Source organism: Artemia franciscana, chromosome 13 (assembly GCF_032884065.1).
Source record: "Artemia franciscana chromosome 13, ASM3288406v1, whole genome shotgun sequence".
Lineage (NCBI taxonomy): Eukaryota > Metazoa > Arthropoda > Branchiopoda > Anostraca > Artemiidae > Artemia > Artemia franciscana.
In genome coordinates this window covers 47304234-47316441 of record NC_088875.1, presented here as the reverse complement: position 1 = coordinate 47316441, position 12208 = coordinate 47304234, and the positions used below count along the sequence as shown (strand labels likewise).

General features: G+C 34.1%; 1 protein-coding gene across 4 annotated transcripts in view; it reads right to left on the bottom strand.

The window, feature by feature from the left end:
• Positions 1 to 12208, bottom strand: part of LOC136035019 (RB1-inducible coiled-coil protein 1-like) — a 99527-nt gene that overhangs the window by 58978 nt on the left and 28341 nt on the right. For all 4 annotated transcript variants that reach the window (XM_065716602.1, XM_065716603.1, XM_065716604.1 and 1 more), the window contains one exon: positions 6997 to 7213. In XM_065716602.1, the coding sequence (XP_065572674.1) occupies positions 6997 to 7213 (217 nt within the window). The remainder of the gene's footprint in view (positions 1 to 6996; positions 7214 to 12208) is intronic.

The following is a 12208-nucleotide window of genomic DNA, read 5'->3' as shown; positions in this document are numbered from 1 at the left end:
AATTGAGAAGTCTTGGATTTCCGATTACAGCCAATCAGAATGTGTGTAGTTCCACTATTTTCATCATTTATGTGTACATTTTTAAACTAAAATTTGATTTTGTTCTCTCATTAATTGTATTTTTCATTTTAGGCAAATATGCAACAACAGACATAATGTGAAGCACACTAAGGCAATTGTTTGGCTTGTCTCATCCATTATCTTGTGAAAGTAAAAGTAGGGATTATAACAGTATTGGTCGCATAAGCTCTCTTTATTGAATAGAAATGACAACTGTAATCTATTTGAAACTAAATTTGTAGTTTTAGCTCAACACTGAATTCTTCTTGTGAACGGTAATTTCCTAGACTTTGATTTCTGGCCAGATACGTGTCTAGACATGAAATTCTAGCTAGACACGCATGTGAACGACGCTTTACCACACTTGAATTTAGACCAACATCCCATTCAAGACAAAATATCCTTTCTCTCATCTGAAAACTTAGATGGCGTAACGTGCAGATATATGTCCTAGGCAACCTTAGAAAAATGATATTGCTAGCAATATTATTTAAAATCCCTAGTAGCTAAGGCTACATTACCTCTATATTTTCCCGACATTTAAAGCAGATAAAAAAATTACTTTTAATTGGAACTATTTCAAAGTGAAAAACCTACGTTTTTGCTGACGTGCAGTAGAAAAAATTTAATATTTTTTAAACACGCAGACAAACAATATAAAAAATAACTTAAAAAATAAAAATACACCAAAAAGAAAATTCTTAAAAATTGTTGTTTTCAGATATGAATAGACCTAAGATGTGCCTAGGAGTCAGAAATGTTTTATTTTGATGTGCCTGGTATTTTAACGATTTCTGAGATAGGCCATTTCAAATAAGAGGCTTACATTGCAGTATAAAAGTCCAAATATCACAGGAGCTGCAGCCACACCAACCTTCAGTCTCTTTACGACTGCTACTACTACTACTACTACTACTATAGCTAACAACTCACCACAACACCAAGTGGACTGAGGCCAACACACCTCCGCAAGCTCCTTCTCCATCCCAATCTATTGCTGAATGCTGATTGCCCAATGCTGAATATAAAAGTCCAAATATCATAGGAGCTGCAGCCGCACCAACCTTCAGTCTCTTTACGACTGCTACTACTACTACTACTAACAACTCACCACAACACCAAGCCTATTGAGGCCAACACAGCTCCGCAAACTCCTTCTCCATCCCAATCTATTGCTGAATGTTGAATATAAAAGTCCGAATATCATAGGAGCTGCAGCCATGCCAACCTTCAGTCTTTTTACGACTGCTACTACTACTACTAACATTTCACTACAACACCAAGCCGACTGAGGCCAACAAAGCTCCACAAGCTCCTTCTCCATCCCAATCTATTGCTGAATGCTGATTGCCCAATGCTGAATATAAAAGTCCAAATATCATAGGAGCTGCAGCCGCACCAACCTTCAGTCTTTTTACGACTGCTACTACTACTGCTAACATTTCACTACAACACCAAGCCGACTGAGGCCAACAAAGCTCCACAAGCTCCTTCTCCATCCCAATCTATTGCTGAATGCTGATTGCCCAATGCTGAATATAAAAGTCCAAATATCATAGGAGCTGCAGCCATGCCAACCTTCAGTCTTTTTACGACTGCTACTACTACTACTCACAGTTCGCTACAACATCAAGCCGACTGAGGCCAACAAAGCTCCACAAGCTCCTTCTTCATCCCAAACTACTGCTGAATGCTGATTGCCCAATGCTGAATACAAAGGTCCAAATATCATTGGAGCTGCAGCCGCATCAACCTTCCGTCTTTTTACGACTGCTACTACTACAAATACTACTACAAACAACTCACCACAACAGCGAGCCGACTGAGGCCAGCACAGCTCCGCAGGCTCCTTCTCCATCCCAATCTATTCAAAGCCCGTCTCTTTACAGTCTTTTTTTTTTTTTTACTAAAATTCAACTTGCGCGAAACTTAACAAATGTACATTTTCAAACTTGTACTTCTTGATTACAAATCGAGAATTATTGGGCTCAATTAGGGGGAACTCCTGTTCAAATGTTTTAAGAGGCCAGAATTTCAGTACTAGTATTATATAAAATAATAAAAAAACAAGTTTTTCAACTGAAAGTAAAGAGCAAATTAAAGCTTAAATGAACAGAAATTATTACGTATGTGATGGGGATTGCCCATTTTCAATACTTCGCTCTTTACACTAATGTTTAACTTTTTGTTCCCATTATTTAAGAATGACTCCTGAAACACTAGGGCCGTTTGATTAGAATAATAAACTTTTTTTTAAAGCTCTAAAAAAAAACTTTACCGTAAATATTTGGCCTAATCCGTGTCAAACAAGCAGATTTCACAACCAAGTTTCAATCTTTTTATTTATTTTTTTATACCCTGGGATTGGATAATATGATTTTTGATTCTATATAAAAAAAAAAATTCCAACTAAGGCAAATTTTGGTTGAAACCTGACTTCTATTTGATACCTTGAAGGGGATTTTAATTACATTATTCTTCATCAATAGTTGCCATCTTTCATCTTAGATTACTCAGAAATTCACTGACAAAATGTGTAAGACAAGGCCGTATCCAGAGGGGCGGTTTTATCGTTTTTGAACCCCCGTCCGCCCCCCCCCCCACAATTTTTGTCGAATGTGTAAAAACGTAAAAAAATTGATTGGTTTTATAAAGTTTTTTCTTGTAAAACGCCCCTCCGAATAAAATAGAGATTTTGACAATGGAACTGGGGAATGTAATGTAAAACACCGCCAAATGGGTTGGAAAGAGGTAATAAAAAATGATTTAAAGAACTTTACAGCATAAAGAGAGGGATCAAACAGTGAAGGACCGAACAGCCAGAAATAAAGAAGAAGCATTTGCAGTTTCATTGATGCTGCTGTGAATCGTAAGTGATGGTAGCATAGCCAAGAAACCATAGTTGCATGTAAAGTAGCCTCAAAGAATACAAAACATACAAAATACATAATTTTGGAGGAGTAATAACTAAAACAATCCATCTTATAAAAAATCGGAAAAAAAATACCTTATTCATAGCTAGCCTGTAGATAGTAGCAAAGTACTGTTTTTTGTAATAAATATATCTTACTATATTAATTTTGAGTTTCTGAAGAACGCGTTACAGTTTGCACTAACACAATCTATTTTATCCGAAACAATTAGAAAAACAGAGAGCATTGGCAGAGAACTCAGGAGGGACTTTAAGAGCCAAAAACTTTTAGGCAAAACAATGCTTTTAGTAAATTGCCTATGACTAGAATAAAAAATTACCCAATTTTCCTATTTTTGAAACGTAGATTATTATAGTTACTGCTTCACCAAAATCACGGATCTAATTTTTAGGCTGATTTATATATGATATTGTACAACATATTTAATTCGGGGGAGGGGATTCTCTTTCAGCAGATTGTGACATGAAATTAATATAATTAGTGTCATCACCCCCACCCCAACCCCCTGACCCATACATACTGTGAATAAGAGGCGACAAGCCAGGATCATCATTAAAACACAATAACACACATTAAAACACACTATTTTTAAACTTTATTCGCTCCAAAGAAATTTTGATGACATATCCATCTTGTCATAAAATTCTGTCATATTACATTGTAGAAAAATATTCTCAACAAAAAGTGGCTACGATTTTAATGTAACCGCTTTTGTGATGGGTGGTATAATTGTAACAGATTCAGTATAATTTCTTCCGACCTATGCCTCCGTGAAACTTTTTCTTTACACTACAGATTTTGCAGCGATTTTATTTATAACACAAGATTTTTTTTTACAATTACAATTTTTTTTTTACAAAATACCAAACTGGCACTACTTCAGTAGATTTCCTCCGAAATTCAACGGTTTCTTTCGAAACCCGAGATTAGGACGTTTACCATTCCTTCTTATAAATCATGTCCAACGTCCAAAATGACGTTCAACGTCCAACAATGTTGTTTGTCCTTCTCTTTTGTGATTAAGCGATTCTAGCTTGTTTGCGGACTTAACTTTTCAACCGTATAGTTCCCGGTCATTTTAGACAGTTTGCGCCCAAATTTCAAAATTTTAAAAACAAACACAGTCCATATAATAAGCATATTGAAGCATACCTAAGTTCTGACCCCCCTAAGTAATGGTAAAATATGCAAATGTATACTCAAAAGATTACAATAGAGAATAACAGCTGATTATAATAGCTGATACAGAAAAACAAATTTCATATTTATACTCATATTTTACTCATATTTATATTTACTTATTTTCATACTTATACTTGTATTCATAATTTACATATTTATACACTGTGTAAATATTACTCGGGGTGTAAATTTGATCATCAGGGGGGAGGGGTCTAAGGTTATTAGTAGGCGTTAAGGAATGATATTTGTAAATATTTTACAATATTTTAAAGTAGTTTTCAGAATTTTTCAGTGTTTTCTTCTGGACAGTGGGATTACTATATTGATACAAGCATCACATCTTGCATATACGTTCAAGGAATTTTTTAGGATAACGATTACAAAAAATTATAGACCGCTCATAGTCTGCAATAGCCATCGGCTGTCCCATAATTCCGTAGTTCCTCGTATTTTAGATACAGCGAAGGACGCTAAAAGTTTACTTTCACAAGAAATTTAAGGCTACACGGGTGCGGACCTTTTCTTTACCCGCGGAAAAGGTCCCGAAAATGATGTAAAAAATGGATACAAAATCACACTCGCAGTTTTCAGGCTCACTTTGCCAAGGATCAACAAGGCAGATGTTTTTTTTTAAGTGGACATCGTTTGGCTACACTACTTGTGAAGATATCTCCATGGTATTCCTGACTGTTATTAGGAATTTTCTACACCCAAAGCTAGCCAAGAACAAACCATTTGATTGAATAATTAGTTTGTTTTAGGTTGATAAATAAATTGTACTCTTTTATATTTAGGAAGAAGTTAATGTCTGATTTTTATTCACTTGTAATTATTACAGTTAATTAAGCTGAGTCACTAGAAGTACTATAGTCAAAGTCAACTTGGCTGTAATTATATATATATATATATATATATATATATATATATATATATATACAGTTTTCCTTTTCTCCTTCTGTCTCTTTTTTTTTTTTTTTTTTTTTTTTTTTTTTTTTTTTTTTTTTTTTTTTTTTTTTTTTTTTTTTTTTGTGTGTGTGTGTTTGTGCTGTAGCATTGGTGATTTCTCTTTTCATGATATATATATATATATATATATATATATATATATATATATATATATATATATATATATATATATATATATATATATATCCGCAAAATAAGGTTCGAATGAGTTTCGAAATTTATTTGTCTTGAATTTCGCAGAGTTGAACTTCGGCTTTGACCTAGTTCGGGCATTCACTGCAGCATCTAGCGACTTGGTAATGTTGATGTGAAGCAATCAACATTTCCTCAAATGACGTCATTAAGTGGTCACGCCTCTCTCGCAATGATTCAAGCTTCAGATTTTCCAAGTGTTTGGACATAATCAATACATAATCCTACTTGTGGTTATGATTGATACGATGCATCCAAAAATTTTGGATTGATACGTTTGCCGGCTTTTACTAGCTTATCAACATGCTCGGTCAACACACAATCAAACGAAAACAAAGCTTCAATGATTTTTGACGACAAAACAATCGAACATTGCAATCGGGGAAACTCGAGGACTCGATTTAGGGAAAAAACCTGATGATATTCAACTTGGCCGGGTAAAGAGTCGATCTATATTCTTCGCAATCGTCAAAGAAGGAGCTTAGGAGGTTATCACTGAACTGCGGTTCAGTCACTCGGTTAGATACTAAATATATGAGAATAAAAGAGAGGCCGTCTACAAGCTTGAATCGTTCGTCAAAATTTGCTAGCACTAAGTTTATCAGGCTCATGAAGATAAAGCCGGCAAGTTTAGTCCTTTGTGGAGCTCCGTACGTTAGGTTTGTTCCTTCTGAGATAGTGTCCCCTCCATACATTGGAAGTTTGCACTGTGTTCCTTCTTCCAGAATACTCAAGAACACTAGAGCACGTTGTGGGCCATCGGAAGATTAAAATGAAAAAAAAAATGAGCGCATTATATACTGCATTGTTGATATTTTTTCTTATCACATAATCTGTGATTTTGAAAGAAATAAACGAAATAATAAAAGTTATTATAATGCTAAGGAAATAGGGAGTAAGGAGAGAAAAATTTAACCTCGCTTTCTCCAGCTTACTTGAGCCTTCTCGGCCGTAGCTCAAACTCAGATTACCGAATCGATCCTTGTAGCTATTTAGCAAACCTTTTTATTACAGCAAGGATTACCGTTCTGATGAAGACGGTCCAACAATTCGCAATATGGACAGATTCTTGTCTTTTTATATAGTCAACGATTATAAAAGAAATAAGTTGAAAATTAGAATAATAATAATAATAACAAAGAAATAGGAAAGAAAGAAAAAAAGATGACAAAAGGAAGAGATCGTACATTTTGCAGAGAGTACCGTTGGAAGGATGATGAACATATTGCGCGAACCGCAACAACGCTAAAATCTCTAAAAGGAACCCTAAAAGAATAACTGAAAATAATTGGTACTAGAAAATACGGCCACAGATTCTGCTACCTTCCACTTACTTCCCTCCACCACAAAATATATTTTTGGAAAACGAGGTTCCTAGTATTGGTCAACTAATCTACAGATCAAAAGTACTAAAACCTACACTATATTAGTCTACACAGTACTAACAAAGAACCAACTAGGTTTAAAACCAATCTGTTCACAAATGATTTTGATAGTAACAGTACAAAGGATGGGCGCGAAATTTCCATTTTTCGAGAGGGTAAGAGTGTAAAGGAATATATTTTTTATACTATTGGGGGCTACTCTCAACCCCTGGCTCTCCAGAACTGATGTAAAAGGCTCTGTAAATGAATTCATAGCAATCAAACAAACTAAAACCTACCTGAACTACAAGCTTCAGTCCATAGTCATAAAGCTGTGTGATATAACTATTCTTGGGATCCTTGGAATCTAGCCATTGTAAAAGCGATACTTTCTGCCTTTCTAGGCTTGATGTTTGATCAACACCACTATCAACTGAAGCTGCATCCGAAATCGACAAACTTGATAAAGATGGCACTAACGGTACACTATCTAAGTTCTGCAAGGCAGTCTCAACACTGAAAAAAAGAACCTTGATTATAAAGGGTGCCATAATGTGATAAACACAGGGATCCCACTACTAGAGATCTATTATTAGTTTTAGTGATTTATTTTCCTCTCTGGTAATTTTTTTCTATAGTGCTGTAAGTTACATTTATGGCAAAAATGAAAATTCCAGATCCATACCGGGGAGCCTTTATCAGCGAAAAAAATTTAAAGAATAACAAATACGAAAATGTAGCTTAAACAAATTAACAAATACAAACAAAAATGAAAAAAGGAGATAAACACCACCAAGAAAAACTATAAAGTTATATATTATACATTATTCTCATTACTATTTTCTGTGCAGTTTGTCATCTCTTTATTTATTTTTATTTTGCTTTAGCTAAACTTTTTTCACCTTTTTTCGTTGACAAAGGGTTCCGGACATTAGGCACAAATATTTGAACTTTTATTGTAAGTTTTCAATGTGCTTACTTGCTGAACCCTTACTTACTAACTGTTACTTACTTGTATCTGAATCAGGACAAAAGCTGGGAGACTGCTCTCCTTGGCGCGAAAACATTGCAGACGGTTGAATACCACTTTGCCCCATTATAAGCCTGTGGGCTAACTATTTCTAGCAAATCAGTGTCCCAGCGCCGGCCATTATAACGGAAACCACTGACTGGCTCAATGTCCGTCTTGACAATGCTCATCCAAGTCATGATTTGTCCATTGCAATGCTTCTTCAATCCTAAAATTGGCTAGCACTTTTTTCACCAGCACTTCGTCTGGTCTTCGACCCACGTAGAGAAGCAGAGCAGGTGATGCGGTGCTTTTTTTTTGGCTGAGCGGAATATGCGGTTTTTAAGACTGAGCGGCTGATTTTTATATTGGCTGAGCGGTTTCTAAGTACTTGTTTTTAGTGCGTGCAAATGCAGAGGGAAAGTTGTACTGGGAATAGCATGATGTGTAAGTTATTAACAACATTATTTTAAATGCAGTTACGACACTAGGTGAAAGATATGCCCCTGAATTTATTTAGTTTAGTAACAACATTTAAGCTAAAAAAGCTAGAAGAAAAAACACATCAATAAAGAAACCCTAAATGCTGAAGACGCGTTAAACACAACGGTATTTAATCTGTTGCAGATTAAATATACAAAACGACCTCGTATATTTAAAAACGAATGCACAAAAGGTCAAAGGGTCCAATTAGCGTAACCGTCACAAAAATAGGCTTGAAAATAACACTACTAATAAAACATTAAATCCAGCCAAAATACACTCTCGTAAGTCTAATTTTCAGGCACAATAGTTTAATTACAACAATTTATTGCTTTTCACACAAAGAAAAAAAAGGGCAATGAATTATTTACCATTATCGGCTTGTATTGCACCACTCGACTAACGATGGTTTAAGATTTCCTATATTTCCTAAAAGACCCCACACAGCAAGGAACAGAAATTTTCTCTGTGCATTTACGGTGATTTTGGGGTGTCATAGAACCAAGAGGCAAAAGTTTTAAATGTTTTTTTGGAGGGAGGGGGGCAATTTTTTTTTAAGTTAAAGGAGGGAAAACGAGGGGCAAGCTTTGACAGCAATTTTATCAACTTGTGGTTACCGGATTAAATCAGAAATGATAATTACTCCTATTTAAGAATTAACGACGCTTCTTGACTACTAAGGTCCCTGCGTCGGCCCTGCAGTGCATTCCTGCTGCGTGATTCGATCTCTGGGTCCCGTATTACCAAGCTAAGGTCAAATCCACTGCGCCACCACAGGACGATAATTACTCCTAAAATCTGGGTTTATGCAACTTGAATTTCTTGCGGAATTGATATTAGAAATTATGGAGGGATTTGAGGTCATTTACTGCCAAAATATGATACCTTTCGGGTTTAAATTCATATCCAGAGAACTAGCTTCTGTAGCTAAATTTTATAGGGCATCCATTGAATCACTTTTAATGCATCTGATAGATTAACAACGATTATCATAACCGGATGCAAGATTGTTGACCATCAAGAGGAAGAGGACCGACCAAGACAGGAGCTCCTGGGGTACGCTGGACGGAACTTATTTTATTAAACTAATTGAAGCCGCTCAAAAACGAAATTTTAACAAGAAACTGTAAAAGACTGAATTCATGGAGCAATTTGTTTTCAATGAAAATGAGGGATTTATTATATCAAATACTTTTTGCAAGTCCACATGGCGCAGATTGACCAGGAGCATTCGGCTTACATTTAACAAGCTAGAAAGACAATACGATATTAATAGTCGACAAACACTACTAAAATGCATTTGTGTAATGTGAAAGCCCAAATGCTTGAAAACCTTAACAATGGAAAGCCCAAGAAATCGACTAGTAGCAAACATGGGTCAAACATGGGAAAATAAGGGATATTATCCTTTAAAATCTTTCAAAGATTTGAATTTCAAGCCATTGAAAAGTTTGATAGAGAGCCAACAGTCCCTTTTGGAAGACATCACAATGAAAAATTTAGGGGCATTCTCCCCATAGGGGGTTCGAACCCTTGAGATGACTCAGGTAGAACAAATACTATTACAACATATATAAACTTAAATATATATTAACTTGTTATATATATATAAACTTACATCAGTTACATCATATATATATATATATACATATATATATATATATATATATATATATACAAATATATGTCCATCAAGTTTGATTTGGACCCGTGACCACATTCTAGGCGAATTTGTGATTACTAAAATTTAGCATAAAAGTGAATAAGCCACCTCTCTCCCCTGATGTTTCTCAGAACTGAGACATAATAGGATTCCAGAAAAAAATATAGACGCAATTAAACTGGTTTCTAACGAGCAAAAAAAAAAAAATCAAAAACCAAGACTCTGACTTATAATGAAGATAGAGATATATTCAGGCAACATGCTTTGATTAGAAAAAGTGAACGAGGCGGCTTGTTCACTTTTATTCAAGAAACGAGACACAGGAAAAAATACACTAGAAAAAGATTTAGACGCAATTAGATTTCTAACGATCTCAAGCCAAAACAACAATGAACAGAGTGAACGAGACACAACAAAACGAGGCTCTAGAAAAGAAATTCAAAAAGACAAGAGCATTGTTGAAACTTGAAACGAACAAAAATTATTTTTTCACCTATCTGTAGGGACAAAATATGAGTTTTCCATACATCTATAAAGCTAGTGGAAATAAGAAGGTTGATGATTTTTTTCTATATTTTTAGGGTTATACAAAACTAGAGCTTTACTGAAAACACGAATCCACGCATAGGAAACTAGAATACTTTATTTTTAATACCTGAAAGCGCTTGGTCTTTTTACTATCTTTCTTAATATACATGGATATGTTCAGGCAATAGGCCTTGATTAGAAAAAGTGAACGAGGCGGCGTGTTCACTTTTATTCAAGAAACGAGACACAGCAAAAAAGAAACTAGAAAAAGATTTAGACGCAATTAGTTTTCTAAAGATCTTAAGCCAAAATAAAAATAAACAGAGTGAACGCGACACAACAAAACGAGGCTCTAGAAAAGAAATTAAAAAACGACAAGAGCATTGTTGAAAATTGAAACGAAAAAGAATTATTTTTTCACCTATCGATAGGGACAAATTATGAATTTTTTCTATATTTTTAAGGTCATGCAAAACTAGAGCTTTACTGAAAACACACAGCAAAGCATAAGAAACTAGAATGCTTTATTTGTACTATCTGAAAGCACTTGATCTTTCTGCTGTATAGAAAATCCAATTTTGTTTCGTGTATAAAACCTGAATAATTTTGTTCGTTTCAAGTTTCAACAATGCTCTTGTCTTTTTGAATTTCTTTTCTAGAGCCTCGTTTGGTTGTGTCTCGTTCACTCTGTTCATTGTTGTTTTGGCTTGAGATCGTTAGAAATCTAATTGCGTCTAAATCTTTTTCTAGTGTATTTTTTCCTGTGTCTCGTTTCTTGAATAAAAGTGAACAAGCCACCTCGTTCACTTTTTCTAATTAAAGCCTGTTGCCTGAATATATCTCTATCTTCATTATAAGTCAGAGTCTTGGTTTTTGATTTTTTTTTTTTTTTGCTCGTTAGAAACCAATTTCATTGCGTCTATATTTTTTTCTGGAATCTTATTATGTCTCGGTTCTGAGAAACATCAGGGGAGAGAGGTGGCTTATTCAATTTTATACTAAATTTTAGTAATCACAAATTCGCCTAGAATGTGGTCACGGATCCAAATCAAACTTGATGGACATATATATATATATATATATATATATATATATATATATATATATATATATATATATATATATATATATATATATATATATATATATATATATATATATATATATATATATATATATATATATATATATATATATATATATATATATATATATATATATATATATATATTTGAAGTATTTGAACGCTATTTGAAGTAGCTAGCATAAAACAAGAGTGAGCAAAACGAAACTTGTTTCAGTGCTGAGGGTCAGGGTTATTAAACCCGTTTCACTGTTATATTGTGTCTGAAGTTGAAATACAAAGTTTCTAGGGAATGGGTATGCTTGGAATATCAATAAGATGAAAAAAAGAATGAACAAAAATGCTTCCTAACAAGTTTAAGTAACAACTATGAAACAACTTAGTAACAACTTTAAATAACCTTAACAAGTAACAACTAAGACGAAAACATTTGAAGTTTGATATCAGATCACCCCATGCTTATGAACGGTTAACAACAAGCAACCATAATCAATGGCAATCGAAACTTTAAAAACCGGAATTTCAAAAACAGCATATTCATTAAAAGGATGCAGTATAATACTTCCTAACAAGTTTAGGAAAAAACTAAGATGAAAACATTTGAAGTTTGACATAAGATCAGTCAAGGTTATGAATGGTTAACTAAGAACAACCATAATCAATGGCAAACAAAACTTTAAAAATAGAATGTCAGAAACGGCATTTTCATCAAAAGAATGCAAAAGAAATACTTCCTAATAAGTT